Consider the following 19905-nt stretch of genomic DNA (forward strand, 5'->3'; position numbering starts at 1 on the left):
TCCCCAAATTGGCCGTTCTGAAAGGGGAATTGTGCTTTACTACAAGACTGGAGGTTGGGGTGTGTCTAGATTCTCGCTGTGCTGCATACTAAGAAGCCATTCTAAAAATGTCGTTAAGACATCTATTCATATAAGAATAGATTGAATATACAGATTTGTAAAATTATCTGCAAGGTTGTTCTATTTAGGTTTACAGAAGAATAATATGAGCCACAAAGAAGCTGAATGACACCTTGTATAAGCCTCCTACATAAAGAGTTGTGCAGACAAACGGTTTAGCTAAGAATTCTCCTGAGGTAAAGTCAGCTGAAGTAAGGCACTGAAAGCAACTGACACAGATCAAATGACAGCTGTTTATACTGTGGGTGTTTTAGAAGCACTGCTGAGTGTGAAACAGATTCTACATTTAACAAACTTTAGATACGTACCTGAAACAAAAGATTTGAGTTCGGATTGAATGCTTTTTGGAAGAAAACATTGCAATCCATTGGAAAATAAAGTAAACCATGATACATATAAGGTAAAGGAAAGCCCATCAGTATGATTAATGAAGCTTTCATGGCGAGTGCTTTCAAAGATGTCCCTTCTTTCCTATACAACTTCTAAGGCATCGTTCCTTTCTGGGGTGTCTGCATACAAATGCCTGCTCATCTCCTTTCATGTAGAAAACCCTGTGTCCATGTGCATACGAACTATCCTGCAGGAATGCTTTTGCCTGGGTCTGCATAGAAAGGTATACGCATACAAGTGGGCATGCTGGCCCACCCATGGTGTACAAGTCTTCCTGCAAGTATACCTTTCACTGCCGCACGGACAGTAAGGTAACTCACTTAGCAAAATACACCCACAATGAAACCTGAACCGCCAGTAGGTAGAAGCCTAGGAGACCCACATTTTTATCAAAGAGTGATAGCTTAATACTATTACTTGCGATAACACCCATAATTGAAAGGTCAGTAATTTCCTCATGTACTGATCAAGAGGTGATTCAATCTATATAGTATCATGCACCTGTATCTCCTAAAGTGCAGATACCTGTAGAACAAGTTACTTACCTTCGGTAACGCTTTTTCTGGTAGATACAATATCTGCCTGTGGATTCCTCACCTTGTGAATATCCCCCTTGCGTCAGCAACGTTCGGAAAATTCTTCGTAGCACGCCGGCGTGGACGACGTCATAGGAGCACGGCTTCGCGCGCGACTCCGTCTGACGTCACCGACTCCACATAAGGCCCACGTCGGCGTGATGACGTCAGTTCCGCCCTTTTTTCCGTGCCTTCGAGGCACCCGGACGGACCAACAAGTACATATATATATATATATACACAATGTACACAGTACATGCAAAACAAATGCATTCAAAGTGCAAAACTATACAAAATCAGATAAAATCATAATTACATTTGCACATAACACCAGGTATAGCAGAGTGGACAACGGGGAGGCGGGTGGGTCAGTGAGGAATCCACAGGCAGATATTGTATCTACCAGAAAAAGCGTTACCGAAGGTAAGTAACTTGTTCTTCTGATAAATACATCTGCCGTGTGGATTCCTCACCTTGTGAATAGAGTCCCACAGCAGTCCCCACTCCCGGAGGAGGGTGTCCACTCTGCTACACCAGGAAATCTTGGAGAACAGAGCGCGCGAAGTGGCCGTCCCTCCTCACCTCAGCATCCAAGCAGTAGTGCTTTGCAAAAGTGTGGAGAGAGGCCCAAGTCGCGGCCCTGCAAATGTCCTCAACAGGAACACCCCTAGACAATGCAGAAGTAGCAGACTTTGCTCTAGTTGAATGAGCTCTAATACCCTCAGGAGGGTCCTTACCCGCCAGAGAGTAGCAAATCTTGATGCACAGGATAATCCATCTGGAAAGTGTGCGCTTGTGCACCGCTCTGCCCTTCTTGCAGCCAGCAAAACCCACGAAGAGCTGATAGTCTATTCGATAGTCTTTAGTCCTATCAAGATAGAAGCTAACCGCTCTCTTCGGGTCCAGGCGATGAAGCCTCTCCTCCTCCTTGGAAGGGTGTGGGGGAGGATAAAAGGTAGGAAGGGTAATGGATTGACCTAGGTGGAAGGGAGTAACCACCTTAGGCAGAAAAGCAGCCCTGGTCCTAAGAACCATTCTTTCAGCATGGATGGACAAAAACGGGGGCTTGGAACTAAGAGCCTGAAGCTCACTTACCCTCCTTGCCGAGGTAATTGCAACTAAGAAGACCGTCTTAAAAGAAAGAAGCCTCATTGGACACTTGTGTAAGGGTTCAAACGGCGAACCCATCAGATAGGTTAACACAAGATTCAAGTCCCAATGAGGAACAATAAAGGGAGAAGGAGGGAACTTATTAGTGAGCCCCTTCAAAAATCTTAAAACCACAGGTGATTTAAAAAGAGAGGGCTGATCCGGCAAGCAGAGGAATGCCGATAAAGCCGAAAGGTAACCCTTGACAGTGGCAACAGCAAACCCCTGCCGTGCCAGAGAAAGAGCAAACAACAAAATATCAGACAAATGAGCGTTTAACGGGTCAACATCCCTCTCCCTACACCAAGACACAAACTTATTCCACCTATACGAATAAATGGACTTGGTGGAGTCACGCCTGGCAGAAAGTATGACATCCACCACATCGTTAGGGAGAGAGAAAGAGTTCAGATTGCCCCGTTCAATCTCCATGCATGAAGGTGTAATGTCTGGAGGTGGGGGTGTAGAACCTGCCCCTCCATCTGAGAGAGGAGGTCTGCCCTGAGAGGGAGACGGAGCGGCGGGTGAGAGGAGAGGTGGAGAAGATCTGTGTACCACACCCTTCTTGGCCAATCCGGGGCGACCAAAATGACTTGGGCCCGGTCTTGGCGAATCTTCCTCAGAACCCGAGGAATCAAGGGTATGGGAGGAAACGCGTAAAGGAGCTGACCTCTCCAGCTCAACTGAAACGCGTCCCCCAATGCTCCTTGCATCCGATACTGGAGACTGCAGAATGACGGGCAGTGAGCATTCTCGCAAGTGGCAAACAGGTCCACCCGAGGAGTCCCCCACATCTGAAAGACGTAACGAACAACCTCCGGGTGAAGCCTCCACTCGTGGTCGGCAGAGAACTGACGACTGAGAATGTCTGCACGCACGTTCAGAACCACGGCCAGATGATTTGCCATCAGACAAATCTGGTGGTCCTGAACCCAGGACCAGAGGCGCAGAGCCTCCCTGCAGAGACACTGCGACCCCACTCCTCCCTGCTTGTTGACATACCACATCGCGGTCGTGTTGTCCGTCAGGACTTGAACTGACCGACCGCGAAGGGAAGGGAGGAAGGCCTTGAGTGCCAGACGTATCGCCCGTAACTCTAGAAGGTTGATGTGAAGCAGCCTTTCCTCTGGAGACCAAAGACCCTTGACCTCCAGATCCCCCAGATGAGCACCCCACCCTAGAGTGGATGCATCCGTTATCACCGTGGCCACCGATGGTGGAAGCTGAAAAGGCTTTCCTTGAGACAGATTGCCTTCCACGCCCCACCAAGACAGATCCGCTGCAGTTTCTCTGGAGATCCTCACTGACTCCCCGAGATCTCCATTGTGTTGATACCACTGCCTGCGGAGGCACCACTGGAGTGCCCTCATGTGCCAGCGTGCATGGTTGACCAGGAGAATGCAAGAAGCCATCAGACCGAGCAGGCGAAGGACCTTCAGGACCGGAACAACCGCTCCATTGTGAAATAAAGGAATCATTTCCTGTATGTCGCGAATCCTTTGCGGAGGAGGGAATGCACGACATACAGTAGTGTCCAGTACCGCACCTATGAACAGGTTGCGCTGGGAGGGCACCAGGTGAGATTTGGGCACATTTATTGAAAAACCCAACCTGAACAACAGCTGCGATGTTTCTTGCAGGTGATGAAGCACCTTCTCGGGCGACTCCGCTTTGATCAGCCAGTCGTCCAGATACAGGAATACAGGTATCCCCGACCTCCTGAGATGTGCAGCCACCACTGCCATCACCTTGGTGAAAACTCGAGGCGCAGTAGTAAGACCAAACGGAAGGACCGCAAACTGGTAGTGTTGCGATCCCACCGTAAAACGGAGATACTTCCTGTGCGACTTCAGGATCGGGATGTGAAAATACGCATCCTGCAAGTCGATCGACACCATCCAGTCTTCTTCCAACAGCGCTTGAAGAACCTGCGCAAGAGTGAGCATTTTGAATTTCTCCTGCTTGAGATAGAGATTCAAAATCCTGAGGTCCAGGATTGGACGTAACCTGCAATCCTTCTTGGGGATCAGGAAATACCGGGAGTAGCATCCCTGACCCTTTTCCTGCTCTGGAACCACCTCTATCGCACCTTTCTTGAACAAAGCCAGGACTTCTTCCTGCAAGCGAACAAGGTGGTCCTCCGAACAAAAACCCTGGCAAGGAGGGTAATTGGGAGGGAACTCCTGGAAAGGAAGTGCATACCCATTTTCTACGAGATTGAGAACCCAAAGATCCGATGTAACCGATTCCCAATCCCGTAGAAAATGAGTAAGCCGACCCCCCACCGGAGCCACATGATCCAGAATGGCGGATCTAGGGCTGCTTTGCTGCAGGGGGAGGGGGTTGGCTATTAGAGGAAGAGGAGGAGGAGGAGGAGACCTGGCGCCCACGACCACGGCCCCTTTGCTTTCCTCTGTAGGATTTATACAGAGGATTCTGGCGCTGCTGCTGCTGCTGCTGTCCTTGATTGTAGGGACGAAAATTGGATCTGCCAAAACCCCTATACTTTCTAGTCGCAGAGCCCCTCGTCTGAAGGCCCAAAGACTTCGCCGTAGCCCGACTGTCTTTGAATCTCTCCAGAGCTACGTCAGCCTTCTTGCCAAAGAGACCTGTCCCATCAAACGGTAAGTCCAACAGAGTAGACTGAACGTCAGAAGAAAAATCGGAGGACTTAAGCCATGCAGCCCTTCTTGTAGCCACAGTGGAGCCCATAATTCTGGCAACAGAGTCCGCCGTGTCCATACCACTCTGTATAACCATACGAGCTGCAGCCTGAGTATCAGCGACCACCTCGTTAAAGTTCTTCTCATCGTCCTCTGGAAGCTTAGCAGAAAGCTGTTTGACAGAGTCCATCAACGCGTGAACGTATCTCCCCAAGAGGCAAGTAGCATTGGTGGACTTCAAGGCCATGCTACCCGAGGAGAAAATCTTTTTAGCAGACTGGTCCAGTTTTTTTGAGTCCTTGTCTGCTGGCACCTGAGGGAAAGAACCCGCAGCCCTGCTGGAACAGGCGGCCTGCACTACCAGACTCTCCGGTGCAGGATGCGAGGAAAGAAATTCAGGGTCATCAGGAGCCACCCTGTAACGCCTTGCCACTGACCTGGAAACTGCAGGAGCAGATAAAGGCCTCTTCCAGACCTCCTTTATCGGTTCAGTCAATGCATCCGTAAAAGGAAGCGTAGGCTCCACAATAGAAGAGGGCGAATGCAACACTTCCGTAAGGATGTTGGGCTTGTATTCAACTGTGGGCAAAGTCAAGCCTAGCAACTCTGCAGCCTTCTTTATGACGACATGATAGGGTGCCAAGTCCTTAGATGGTGTGTCAGAAACGGTTGGCAAACCCCATTCAGGAGAAAGTTCCAAGCCACTTGCATCCTGAAGGTCCTCAAAACAATCCCCCTCATGCAACTCTCCTTCCTCAACCTCGGAGTCCACAAACTCCTTCTCCTCCAAGAGGCGTTGTGCCCTGCGCCTCGACCACTCCATACGGACCGAAGTCGATGGATCCGGTAACGACTCCGACGGCGCCGGAGCCGACGTCGAGCGAGGAGCCAGAGGACGGGAAGTGCCACGATCCGAATCCACCCGAGGCCGATCCGGAGTCGGCGAAGCCGCATGCGAAGTAGACGACCTCGGCGGCGCCGTACCGAGCCAAGGAGTGCAAGGCGTCGGCATAAACGGCATAAAGGGGGCCGGGGCATAAGCCTGGGGCACACCCAAATTGAAAGACAAAGGACCCATGGGACCCATAGGCGCACCAGCGGGGTACATCGCCCTCGAGTAAACACCAAACATGGCGTTTAAAAACTGCGAGGGATCCTGACCTGGACCTGGAAAGGGTGGGTACGAACCCAACGGCCGCTCCGAAGGAGGCTGATCCGGCAAAGGCGCACCCTGGCCCTCTTGTTCTTCAGGCTCCACAACCGGAGTCGGTGCTCGAGGAACCTCTTCTTCATGCACCGATGAATGGTGCGACTCCAGGTCCGGTTCCGGCTCATGAACTGGAGAACCAACGTGAGATTGAGCTGGAGAAGGAGACACGAAGTCCTTATGATGTTTTCTCGACTTCTTCCTCGAATCCGAAGACTCCTTGCCAGAGTGGTGTCTGGAGTGATGTTTACTCCTCTTATGCTTCTTTCTCGAGGAGCCCGAAGCATGGCCCGAGGCCGACTTGGAACCGGACCTCGACCTCCCTCTGGACCTTGATCTCTCTCTCGACCTCGACTTGGCCTTCGAAGCCGACCTTGACTTCGACCGCGACCGTTGTCTCGACTTCGAGCGCCTGGACACTGACCTCGAAGACCTTCCGGCTTCCCTTTCCTTCACCTTAGCAAGCAGAAGCTTCGCCTCCCGCTCACGCAAGGCTTTGGGGTTCATCTTGTCACAGGAACGACAGTTCTTGACATCGTGTCCCGAGCCAAGACACCATAGACAGTCGGGATGCGGATCGGTGATCGACATCATCCAGGAGCAGGAACCACACTGTTTGAAACCTGTCTTCCTCGACGACATCTCCGGCGATGAAGCGAAATCCGACAGTGAAACAATAACAGCTAAACAGCGAATAGATACAAAAGTATCGCAGAAGATCCCAGAAACCGTTAGCGTCGACGACGCGGAAAAAAGGGAACTGACGTCATCACGCCGACGTGGGCCTTATGTGGAGTCGGTGACGTCAGACGGAGTCGCGCGCGAAGCCGTGCTCCTATGACGTCGTCCACGCCGGCGTGCTACGAAGAATTTTCCGAACGTTGCTGACGCAAGGGGGATATTCACAAGGTGAGGAATCCACACGGCAGATGTATCTATCAGAATGCAAAAGCATCAATTCCTCAGACTATGCAGTCCCTCCCAAACTCATACTTGTGCACATCGGTCTGTCAGTGGTAGACTCCTTTACTTGTTCGTGTGCTCCAATACCCATGCAAAACAGACCAATGCAGACACCCCAGGTTGCTTGCAGAGATGATGTAAACCCCTTCCTAAGTGTTTGCTTACGAAGAAACATTAATTCCCAAGTGTTTACGCCCATCTTACGTGGGTAAACGTTACATGTGCAGCCCCGTTTTTCAATCGTCAACACGCACTATGCCTTTTACCTTGCACACAAGTACCTTTGTTGTAAGGAAAGAAATTGGAGCAATTTAGAGGCTAGACAAGTGGGAGAGAAACTACTTCCTACCAATGCTCTTCGTCCTGGACAGCTAGATGTGTTGGAGTTTAAATAATTATCTCTAAAGGAGTAAGGTGGGCAAATCCCTAAGCAATACATACATTTGTTAAATACTGAAGATGTAATAGCAGGAGACGCAGCAGGAGACGTAGCAGGAAGAAGTGCAGCTGCAGCCTTTTCGAGCTTAACTGCATTGTAATTGTGGTCGCTCTCCCAGGATGGAGCGCCGGTCTCACCCACTGGTTCACTCAGAACTCTGGTCGGAATTATATCCATCTTCGACACCATAACTAGCATTTTCTTCATTTTTATCACCCTTTTTTCAGGAGCGGGTCGCTTCTGGCCAGACTGAGAAGTAGTTGTCGCCTGCAGCATGAAAAGGCACAAGCAAGATCTGAGTTATGGTCTTTAAGATATGCTGAAAGTCTATAAGAAAGCATTATTGTGCTTTAATTAATTTACCAGTTTAACTTTAACCACTGTATTTGAAATAAACTTCATGACAGACCAATGTGGTGAACGTTATACTGTTTCTTTTTTTTAATGGAAACCTAAAAAAGAAAAGTGATCTTCTTACGTTTTTCTACTCTTGTTTGGAACATTGTGCAAATATGTGTCTGCAGCTAAATTTAAATGTGGTTTCCGGTTTAAGGCAGGATATTGGGCATCTTACCGGAGGTGGGAGTTTTGGTGGAGTGACCTTCTCGGGCTTGGTTATTGCTTTTTCTTTCGGCTTCGATTCCTTGCCTGTGCGAAGGGATTTCATTGTGGCAGCAGCGTGCTTAAGAATGCAGTCATGGCTGCAGTAGACCGAGTCCGGTTGTGCGAGGGTGGAGCACCCAGGACCGATGCATTTTGGGACCACTGGAGCCTCAATGACCTAAAAACATTTTAACAAGAGCACTGAATACATGTACAAATAATTCCACATGATCGGTCATATCAATTGGTGTCACATGCACCAATATGGGTTCCACTGACGCACACAAAATGATATTCAATACAAAGGGTTTAGCAAGGGATATATGAATGAGGAAAACAAAGCAAATAGTTTATAAATGTCAGCAGCAGGCATGCAATCAATAGTGTTTGAGAGAATTACTACAATATTTATTGACTGTTTCCTCATAAAGACTTTAGACAATTGTAAGCTTTTCTAAAGGCCATTGACTTCCACCCTTAAAGGCAATATTCATTTTGGCGTAGGTATTACCAACCCTCTCAGAATAGCAGGCTACTTTCAAGCTCACACACAGCTTCCAAACAACTACCTTACACAATTTAATAAGGATCACTGATCAGTGATAATCCTTTTTGAGCACAATTAGGCAAATCTGCTAAAACAAAACAAAAAAAATACTATAAAATACGCATTATGATCAACAGTGAGCAGAACCATTGTTTTTAGAGCCATACAGGCTCGCTTCTAAAGCATTAAAATGAAAGTTAAGAGCCACTCATGGATTTCATACGAAAAGTGCGCTTGTCTGGAGGATAGACAATGGTTTAAAACGCCCCAAAAACGAATATACTCACAGGATTAAAGATCATAAATTTTTTCTTCCTGCTGGGATTAACAGCTTTTTCAATCCGTCCTTTGATTGTCTGGTCATCAGATTTCTGCTCTGCAGTTCCAGAAGTGCTTAGCTCTGTGCCGGCAAAGCCTGGGTATTCTGGTTTTGTGAAGCTTAGAGTGCCATCTGAAGAACATTCTTCCTTCACTTTCAGTAATACGCAATTTGGGCAGACATAATCCTCTTCGTTCTTCTCCAAAAGTTGCCATCGAGCCGCAGAAATGCCAACACAATCACCGTGAAACCACTCTTCGCACCGGTCACAGCAAATCATGAATCTGAAAAAAAAACCAGGAACTGCTTAAAGGCTACAAATGTGAAGACATTTAAAAGAGACAAAAATAAAAAACGGCAAGATATGAGCTCTGTATTCAATTGTGGAAAAATGCTAATTCTGCAAAAAATGAAGAAAAAAAGTGACTGTAAAAGCCAACAAATTGAAAGACGGTAAGTTAAATTCTAGTTCTCAGTCATCCTTTATAACGAAGAACCGTGGTCCTATGTGAAGGATTAAAGCACAATGTATCACAGAGGTCTTGCACGAAAGGAATTTATATATTTTTTGTTTTTCTACACTAAACTTGTAACGCGTAGGCAGTAGAAACTAAACTTAAATACAGATTTTAAAAAAGTATAAATATGGTGGGTAGCTGTATGGAGAAACAACTGCACAGCATCTGTAAGCCTCCGGCAGATTCTCCCATCTAGAAGGTGCACATCTGGGACTTTATTCAACTTAAGAGGATCATAAAGCATAAGCACCCTATATAAGCTATCCAATATGGGGGGTGGGGGGGGGGAACGGTTCTCTTTACCCATAACCAATCGCCAACAAAAGGTAATGAAGGATACGCTCGTTTGATGTAAACAAGAGGTTTGAAATCTATTTTCACATAATTTACTAGGTGGTCCCTTTAATTTAAAGATAACATCTGAGCATACTCTGCACCTTGCCTGGGGAAGCTGTTAATGTGTTCAGGACAGATATCACCAACTGAAGAAACGTTAACTTCTTTTTGTTCTGGGTTAATGAAGTTTGAGGGTTCCCTTTTTGTTGTTCACATGTTCAAGTTATACAGTTTATCAATCAGTACTGGTATATCACCTGTGAGGGTATCCAGGCGCATGGTTGATGGGATTAGTTGAAGAATCAAGTCTGGAGTTTCTTCAAGTCAGTCAATGAGGGTTTTTTTTGGATGTGGAGGGCGTTCCAGGACTTGGCAGCGAGGTGAGAGAAATAGTCCTCCGATGTGGCTACGGCGGATTCACTGTTGGAGGCAGAGCAAAGGTTTATGGAAGTTCAAGCGGTGGTTCGTGTACGCTGGTTCTTGGTCGTGGCGGGCTGTGTAGGTGTGCCAGTAGCTTGCATTGGCATCTTTACTGGATGAGGGTCCGTTTGGGCAGGTTAAGGATCAGTCTGGCCAGTGAGTACTGTATTGTCTGGAGCCTTCTCCTGAGTTTGATGGTGGTATCTGCATACAGTGCGTTGCTGTAGTCCTGATGGTTGGTGATTAGGGCTTGCGTATGTGTTTTCCTGGTGCTTGTGGGGAGCCATTTGAAGATTCTTCAGAGCATGCCGGAGTGTGTGTAGAAGTAGACCGCAGAGACCGTGCTCATATGTCAACTTATGGCGAGTTTGCAGTCTAGGATGATGCCATGTTTGAGGGCGTGATCAGAGCTACTAATATCACTAGTACTTCAGCAACAATGTAAAATGTGTTTTGTCAATGTGGAATGAGGAATTAAACAACGTTCTAATTAATAATAGAGAGCTACTTAGCGGTAGCAGGAGAGCTACCATTAGCTCACATGTTTCTCTGAGAAACCTAGCATAGGGTATGCTGATGTTGTGGGTTTCGATGTCAGCTAGGGGCGTCCTGTAGATGTTGAAGAGGGTGGCTCTGAGGAAGGAGCCTTGCGCGATAACCCAAATGGTGCTCTTGGGTTGTGGGGTGGGGGCGGCGGGCGGATTCTCGGCGTACTATCTGTGAGGAATGATGCTATCTCTTGATACAGAACTGGCGCAGTCTTTTGAGTACGGGGTGGGAGATGGTGCTGAAGGCAGCGGAGAGGCACAGAAGGATCAGGGCGGCAGAATCTCCTATGATGAGTAGGGTGTGGATGTCCGTGGCAGCGATCAGGGTGGTCTCCGTGCTTTGGTTGGCTCTGAAAACTGATTGAGAGGGGTCTAGCAGGTTGTTGGTCTCTGCTAAAGCGTCTCAAAGTTCCTGAGAGGGAGGGATCGAGTTTAGTGGCTGCTGGGCAAGAGAACTGACTATGGTGAAGAGTTACTTGGTGCTAGCCTCAATGCGGTCTGAAGGGCCTCCTTTTTTCGCATCCAAGTTAATAGTGGCATTTGTTTAGGGTTGACTTAAAGGTGGTCAGGCTGTGTCGTCTCTACCGGTGTGCCATCATCTTTCTAGTTGATTGCAGCTGCGTTTTACTATGCTGAGTTCCAGGGTGTACCAGCTCGCTTGTTTGGGAGATCTGCGAGTTTTGGCGGGTTTGATGGTAGAGTGGGGTGCGGGAGGGGGTTTAAACAATTCAGTCTACGGCGCTGGGGCTAGAGCTGTTGAAGTTCTCGCCTGCCTGTTTCAGGTTGGTTGCGGCATCAGACTGGGTGGAGTTGGAGAGTCCGACCACTGGTTCGGTGTCGCTTTGCTCCAGCTACAGAAGGAGGTGCTGGGAGGATTTGGGGAGGTGCGAAGTTGTCCTGCGATGGTCTAGTGAACGATTGAATGGTCTGTTCAGTTGAGTTCCGTAGTTTGGTTGTATTTGACTCGGTTGCTCGACGTGAAGATTGGGTCTAGTGTGTGTCCTGTTTTGTGTGTGGGTTCTGTGACCAGCTGGGAGAGGCCAATGTTGTCCGTTCATTCCAGGAGGTTGGCCGAGTTGGAGTCTGTGGCGTCATTCAGGGGGAAGTAGAGGAATCTGAGAAGGATTTAGTTTTAGAATTTTTTTTAAACATTTTTGATCATTTATAGTAATAGGACTTTCAGCAGTACAGATTAGAACGCCTATTATAATCTTTGTAGGAGTGTCCTCTTCTAGTATCATCAAAGCTGCCCAATAAATCGAACAAAATGACCCCCCCCCCCACCACCACCACCACCAGCAAACTAAAGGTTTATATGTATGATATGGAACCCTATATGTATCGGTCAGCTAATGTGTAGTATGGAGGGCTATGCGATGATGGGTCAGTGGGCAAGTCTATGGGGCCAAATCATACAAGAGCTATAGGAATAGCACAGTTATTACCAGCATGCCTATGTTGCAAGGCCATACTTTATAAGTCTTCTTCATCTCTTTCCGGAGTCTCAAGATCCGGATGTGCGAGTTCATGTGTTAGGATCTCCCAGGACCTGGCTACTTCTATGTTTCGCAATCCTCTCAGACACGCTTATCAGGATTCTTCCTTCACACCTTACCCACTTTAGGAGTTCTGTTTTCCAGGTGGTCATCTTTGGGCCCCTCGTTGATTTCCAGTTCCTGGTTATTTCACGTTTTGCTAGTACAAATCCTGGAATTTGCAGGATTCTTTTTTGCTGTGTGGGGGAAAAACACTAGTAGGCAATGAGCTGGTAAGGGACCTTCTTGCCAGTGATCTCTTCTACCGTATGACCCCCTCCTAGTATTCATGCAGGCGGTGACAGGCCCAAACATATACAAAATATGCGCTTGTTCTTTACCGCAGCGTGAACAGGCTGCCCCTTTCGTCTGCAATTATCCGCTTATGATTTAGTTCTTGGATCTGAAGACGAGGAGCGATTACGTTTGATGGCATTGCTGAGGCTGGTTTGTGGTCCTATCTGTAGGCGAGGCTGCCTTGGATGGTAGTTTTGTAATCAGTAGTAAGTTGGAAATTCAGGTGTTCCATGATCGGTGTGGCATAGTTTTCGGTAGTGGTTCAGCGGATGGATTCTTTTTTGATGAGGACGCTGCCACCTCAGTGTTTATTGGTGCAGTCCCTGGATTTCATTTTGTAGCCGATGGGCATCAAAGTGATAAAGTCGGGGGATGAAGCGGGGTTGAACCAAGTTCGTGATGGTCACTTCGAGGGCAACTTCGGTGGCATGTGTGAAGACATATCTGGCATGGACCAGGAGACAAAGTGGTTCCGGGGTGTTGTCGGCCGATGGGGTGGGAGTAGCGCGGGATTCTGCAAGGGTGGGTGGTCCTAGGTTGCAGGTGAATGGACATTCGTGTCAGGTGAACAGTCATGCTGTGGAGCGAGGAGATACGAGGCAGCAGTTGTTGAGGCATTAGGGGTCCAAGTCTTGGAGATCTGCGATGGAGTACCTGTGTGTCCTGGGAGGGGCACTGGGGAGGCGGGCAGCAGAAATTGGCACCTGCACAGGTAAAAGGGCTAGCAGCAAGAGCCCAAAGGAGTTCTTCAACTGTCTGGCAGAAAAAATAAAATGGCAGAATAAATACCAGAAACTAAGCTGGCTGCGGGGCAAGCTCAGGCCTGAACTGTGCTGGGCAAGGAGATACTGCCCGCAGTAAAGGAGAGCTGATAAGCATCTGTTCCTTAACACCTTAGCTGCTTCGCAAATATCCCTCCCCAGTGCTGTGCTGTCCATTGGAACTAGTGCTGAATGGACGTCCAATGGTCGTGCACAGCACTGGGGAGGTAGCGCTCGTGACGACTGTTGGCCGTCAGCAGCGCTTAAGAGGTTAATATTGTCTGTATTACTATTTGCATTGCTCTATTTGGCTTGAAAGACAGTCCAGATGTAATACCAGACTCTCAGCATGTTGATGCAATACAACTGTATTCCTTCCCAGATTTAAAGTTGAACATCGTGCATTCTAGACAATAAGGAGTTGGCAGTCACTAATACCCGTCAAAGCAATTTGCGACCTTGCATAGTGTTCCCTTTGAACTGCTTTTAAAAGAATCAATACAAATTTTCCAAATTAGAGTGTCGATCACTGATATTACAAGGACTCTGCATTGGTGTTCTGTATCCTCGCAATAGAAGCTATCCACCGTGCACTATGAAAATGCAAGACATCAATGACCAAAGGAGAAGCAGTTTTGCCCGTAGAAATTTGCTTTTTATCTGGACAGAACAGTTTCCTCATTCTAGGAATGCACATTTGCTGCACTGTCATCTATTAAAACAAGCAACTGTAGTGAATAAAGAGTCTTCAGCGCAAAAGCAGTAGAGAGTAAAACTACCTCCAACTATGGTGGCCACAAAAACTTTAGACATGTTATACAAGATGTTTTTGCAACCCCATCTACTAGATGGCCGGATGTTGTCAAACAAGCCTAGAATAGGTTCCAAATCAATCTGTACAACTGTAGAAAGTTAAACATAAAAATAGGTTTCAAATTAGACAAAAGCTATACATATAAGCTACATCACCTTAGCAGAACTATTTTTTCAGTAGGCAATAAAACTATTAGAACATTGGAATGTTCGGCTCCTTTGTAGACAATGGAGTGCTCCGGGCTTCTAAGGGCCAGTAGAAGCCCGGAGAGAAACATTCAAATGTTTTCTTTTCACCGCTGCTGCTAACAAAGGCCTCTCAAAAAAACAGAACGAGAAAAAAAACAGGAAAAAAAAAACAAAGACCTCAGCGCACAAGGGGATTTAAACCCCCTCGATACCTTTGATTTTACTAATTAAAACATTCTCCCCTCTAGGGGCGGGGAATGTTCTAATCGCCTTAGAGCCCTCCTAGCGGGCTCTACCAGCCATTAAAGGCCCGCTCCCTTATTAAAGCCTTCAGCTCGGGCCTTTAACGCTGGAGCGGGCCTTTAATCGCAGGTATGGCCTGCTGCAGCAGGCTATAATAGAAAAAAATATACTTGTATATGCATTTCTGAGAAGTATATAAAAAGCAGCTGAAGCTTACCTTTTATTATGCGGCTGGCGACAGATGCAGTGTAAAACACTTTCATCAGAATAGGTCAATTCTGGTCCAGGATTTTGAGCCTCTTGGTGGTCTTGGTTTATTGGCTTCAGAGAATCTACATCTTCTTTCTTTACCCAAATAGACTGCGTAGGTTCCTGAGCGACTGAGACTGGACAGCTAAGTTTACGCTCTGGTGTGTCAGGAGGCTCCACCTTAATGGCAGGAAGCTCCACCTTAACAGGGAGTGCAATGTCAACATTAGGGGACTCTCTCTTATCTTTAGGTGGCTCCAACTCAATATACATAGGCTCCTCCTTAATAGGTCTTTCTCCTTGAACAACTGTCTCCACAGTAACCGTTTCAGTCTGTCGCTTCCGAAGCCGGTTTTGAAGCTCTTTCAATGTCAGTGCATCACTGTCTGAACTACTGTCATCGTCTCCTTTTAAATCAGTGGCAGCTATTGACATTGGCTCTTCAGTATCATCTGCATCATTTCTCAGACACTCCGATTTAATTTCAGCCATACTCTCTACACTACCTTCTGAGGCAGTCTCAAAGTCTGTTACAGGGCAGGATGTTTCACTTGTATCTTCTAGGGCAGCAGGAGCACTTCTCCTTATACGATTACGCCTTACAGCAGTCATAAACTCTTCCACCCTTTCAGTCCGTTTAGGTTGCCTACCACTCCGCCTGAGTGACTGGTTTGAAGTCGATTGCTGCTCTTTTAGTTGTTGAAGCTGCTGATGTACTTTCTGCATCTGCTGTTGCTGTATATGTGCTGTAGCTTCCATTTCAGCATCACCAGCCCCTTCTCTTTTAGCAATTGTCGTCCTTCGAAATCCCCAAGTCTTCTTGAATTCTTTTCTTGTGGGCCGAATAGTTTTCAGCGAGTCATCATTGTTTTGATCCCCTTTATCATCAGCTACTGTGACTAATACAAGAAGAAATACAGTAAAACACTGGCACGAAAACACGACAACACATTTTTTACTTTTTGCATCTATGCACAAATTCAGCAAAACTTTGAGAACCAGGTAATTGGAAGAAATGTGTAGCCAGGCACAACAGTATTTTCTTCCGGGAACAAAATTTTATGATTTCTGAAATTAGTTAGAAGCCATTAACATAGCATTTGCCAAAACGTAACCAACCCCTTCGTAAGATCCTATCACCATTAGACAATTCAGCATCAGTTGTCAGACAAAACCTTTTTCACAGCGGAAAGGAAATACTGTATTCTTTAACAAGGTTTGGAAAAGGTTACCTACATTCGCAATTGCCGCCAAAGGAATCCTCCTCAAATTCATAAACAATTAATATTTTACAATTTTTACAGTATTCTGAAACACTTGAAGAGGCATAGGATTAGGTAACCTATAGGATGACTAGGTTACTTTTTACGCTGCTGGCTCTTTACAATCTTTAGCTTCTGGTTTCCCTGTTAACTAATGGCAGGATCAAAAACTGTCTCTAAAGCAGTTAATGCAAACCTTTCAAAGCAGGTACCTGAACTTATCTATCTCTGCTAATACCCGTTTCAGAAAATTGCAAAGACAATCGATCTGGAGTTGGCAGCCAGTTTCTTTTGGCTTTGCATGTGCTTTATGTCTCGTAATGTTTGTACAAATGTTTATTGGTGCAGCTGCTGGACAGAACAAAAATAAATGGCTACATGGCACAATATTTTTCGCTGGTGAAGTACACATAATCACAGTAGTCCAAGTCAATAACAGGAATTACTTGTGCGGATCAGCTTGTTAAATAACGGAAAACAGTCACCCACAAAGAGGTTAGTCAGTGGCAGAAGTGAGCCGACCCATTTTGATCTCCAAAATAACACCCCTTCTTGAATCCCTCCTTTAATTCATCACAAACCTCATTTTACTCTCCCTCCTTTATCCTATTAAATCAAACTAAGACTTACTGCCTACTGCACACATGAACAAATAATTTTTCCATATACTGATCCACCACTAATCCTTTGGGTTCCGGAATAGTGTGCTACTCACTGTAAAGTAATTCAAAGCCTCATCAGGGGCGGTAAGAGAAAAATAAAATTACATGTAGCATGTAGCAGGCTGAAGGACCACATTAAACTAAAGGATAAAGTGAGTTGCTGAAAGCCCCTTTGAGTATATTATATATGTAATTTTAATAAAGCCAGACCACAAAAGGAGCTAATCACAGAGTTTTCAAAGAACTTCTGAGGGGTAAGCATAGGCCCTTGATTAACAGAATCACATTAAAGCTAACATTATCTACTCCATCGTCCTGCTTAGTTCTCATTCTTAACTTCTTGTGGGTAGGCTCAACAAGAACTGGGAATATATATATATATTTTTAAAAACAGGCAATAACTAAAAGGTAAGCGATCACAAACTAAACGCACCAGAAGATGCATTGGCGGAACGCATGTGTAGTGGCCCATGAATCTGTCCTGCATTCATCTCTAAGATGCATACCTCGAGAATGCCACCGTAGAACTTCTGGAGTGCACCTGTAAATCAGAATGATTGCTTTATGCCCAGCTCTTTTCTGAACAAGCTTTCAGGGTGTGAGTTGTGGAGGAAATGAAGGGCACGGCATAGCCCCTTCGAACAATCTGTAAGACCCATCTGTGCAAAGTGATCTCCAGCTGGGGAACAAGGAAAATGCTACTTACCCAGTATGCATCTGTTCTTGGCATGCAGGGCTGTAGAATCTCATGCTTATGCATAAATCGCCATCTAGTGTTGAGTCGAGATGTTTGCACTTTGTTTTTCTTTGAAGTAGTCTTCCTAATCACGAGGTAGGAGACTATTTTCGGTGATAATGCGCATGGTCATCGACTCCATCTTCAGATTGTTTTCCAGCAGAGGGTGAGAGAATGTAATAGTAGTAAAGAATAGAGATGGCCATGTAGAAGTATGTATAGTATGAAGAGAACTGCAGCAGCTACAGGTACCGGGGGGGGGGGGGGGGGGGGGGGGGAAGGGGGTAGGGGGGGGGGGCATATGATTCTACATGCCAAGAACAGATGCATACTGGGTAAGTAGCATTTTCCGTTCAAGGCATGAGAGCTGTAGATCACATGCTTATGCATAGACTAAACCGCATTCTCCCCTAAGCAGTGGCTATTCTGTAACTGATTAAGTTGTATGAAATAGCGTTTTAAGTACTGCTTGGCCCACATTAGCTTGTCTGGGTAACATCTACACAATAGTGTTTGGTGAATGTGTGTGGTGTGGACCATGTTGCAGCTTTGCAAATGTCAGCAATAGGGATGTTGCCTAAAAAAGCCATAGTAGATCATAGTTTACGAGTGGAATATTTTCTAGGAGGTACAGTTTAAAGTCCTTTTTGGCTTTTGCGTAGCAAATTTGGATACATTTAACTATCTAACTAGCAATACTGGAGGTGGATATGATTGCCCTTGTGAGGTGGTGCAAAAGCAACAATAAGTTGTTTTTGTCTTACGAAAAGGTTTGGTCCTTTCAATATAATACAACAGTGATCTTCTAACATCTACGGTGTGTAGAGCTCTTTCTGCAACAGAGTCAGGTTGAGGGAAGATAACCGGTAATTAAACCGACTGATTAATGTGAAATGCGGATACTACCTTAGGTAGGAATTGGGATTGGTGCAAAGAACTTTGTCTTTGTGTAGATGGAAAGAGGGTTCTTCTATTGTTAGTGCCTCAAGTTCACCCACTCTCTTCAAGGAAGTGATTGCAATGAGGAAAGCAGTTTTCCAAGTAAGGAACTGAAGCTCACATTTGTGCATGGGTTCGAATGCTGGTCCCATTAGCCTTGCGAGGACTATATTAAGATTCCACTGGGGCAGGTGGAAGTCTTGGTGGTATAACTCTTTTTAGTCATTCAATAAATGCTTTGATTACAGGCACTCTGAAAAGTGATAAACGTTGCATATATTTAAAAAAAGATGCAATTGCAGCGAGATGCATTCTAATTGATTTATAGGCCAAGGACGACTGCTGTAAGTTTAACAGGCAGCAGATAATGTTTTGTATGGAAGCATCCAGAGGGTTGATGTTATTGCAATAGATAACAAATGGCTACCATTTGGCTACATAGCAAGCTCTTGGGGTAGGCTTTCTAGCTTCCCTGATAATGTTCATACAGTCTGGTGGAAGGTTCAGATAACCAAACTATGACTTCAAGAGCCAGATCGCGAAGTTCAACTGTTTTGGATCTGGGTGTTGGATTACTCCATGGCTCTGTGTGAGGACACAGGGAGTTGAATGTAATTTTTGATGGGGTACCAGAGAGAGAGTTCCAACAGGGTTGTTAGCCAGGGATGACGTGCAAATGTTGGAGCCACTAGTAATAACTTGAGGGATGTTTGTCTGAGTTTAAAAACCACTGGTGGAATGAGTGGAAGAAGCGGGAAAGTGTAGGCAAATATCTCTGACCAGTTCATCCATAGAGCATTGTCTTTGGACATTAAGTGTGGATACCTGGAGGCGAAGCTTTAGCATTTTGCTTAGTCGGGTGTTGCGAACAGGTCTATGTGAGGGATTCCCCAGGCTTGGAAAAATGGGTGAAGTTCCCACTTGTGTTTTTGATACATCGGCCTGCTGAGGAGGTCCGCAATCTGTTGACTCCTGGGAGGTGTTCGCTAGGAGATTAATGTTGTGGTGAATAGCCCACCCCCAGATGTCTTGGGCTAAGTGGGGAGAGTGTACCCCCCCCCCCCCCCTTTGTGTGTAACACATAGCTGTCATGTTGTCGGTTTGGACTAACACAGCTTTGGCAGACAGGTGATCTTTAAAGGCTTTGAGACCTAGAAAAGATTGCCATGAGCTCTGAATGATTTATGTGGAGCAACCTTTGCTGGTGGCTCCACAGCCCTGGCACTGTGTTGTTGGAAGATTAGCTCCCCAGCCAGCTAGAGACGCGTCCGCTGTTAATACCGTATGTAGAACCAGGTCTATGAACGGTGTTCCACCACTGCAGAAAGCAATGAGTAGGGCCACTTACCAACACTAGATCGGTTAATAGAACGTGTGACAGGTTCCAAAGACTGGTTAAACATTCCTGAAGTGGACGCATGT

The 19905-nt window shown here is 46.3% G+C and overlaps 1 protein-coding gene across 6 annotated transcripts in view; it reads right to left on the reverse strand.

Annotated features, from left to right (window-relative positions):
* The window catches only part of DIDO1 (death inducer-obliterator 1), a 286601-nt gene that overhangs the window by 170920 nt on the left and 95776 nt on the right, over positions 1-19905 (reverse strand). For all 6 annotated transcript variants that reach the window (XM_086932835.1, XM_086932836.1, XM_086932838.1 and 3 more), the window contains 4 exons: positions 14853-15783; positions 8944-9259; positions 8081-8287; positions 7509-7773 (listed from right to left, as the gene is read on the reverse strand). In XM_086932835.1, coding sequence (XP_086788961.1) covers positions 7509-7773; positions 8081-8287; positions 8944-9259; positions 14853-15783 — 1719 coding nt within the window. The remainder of the gene's footprint in view (positions 1-7508; positions 7774-8080; positions 8288-8943; positions 9260-14852; positions 15784-19905) is intronic.

This window comes from Lissotriton vulgaris, chromosome 7 (genome assembly GCF_964263255.1).
Source record: "Lissotriton vulgaris chromosome 7, aLisVul1.2, whole genome shotgun sequence".
NCBI classification, from domain to species: Eukaryota; Metazoa; Chordata; class Amphibia; order Caudata; family Salamandridae; genus Lissotriton; species Lissotriton vulgaris.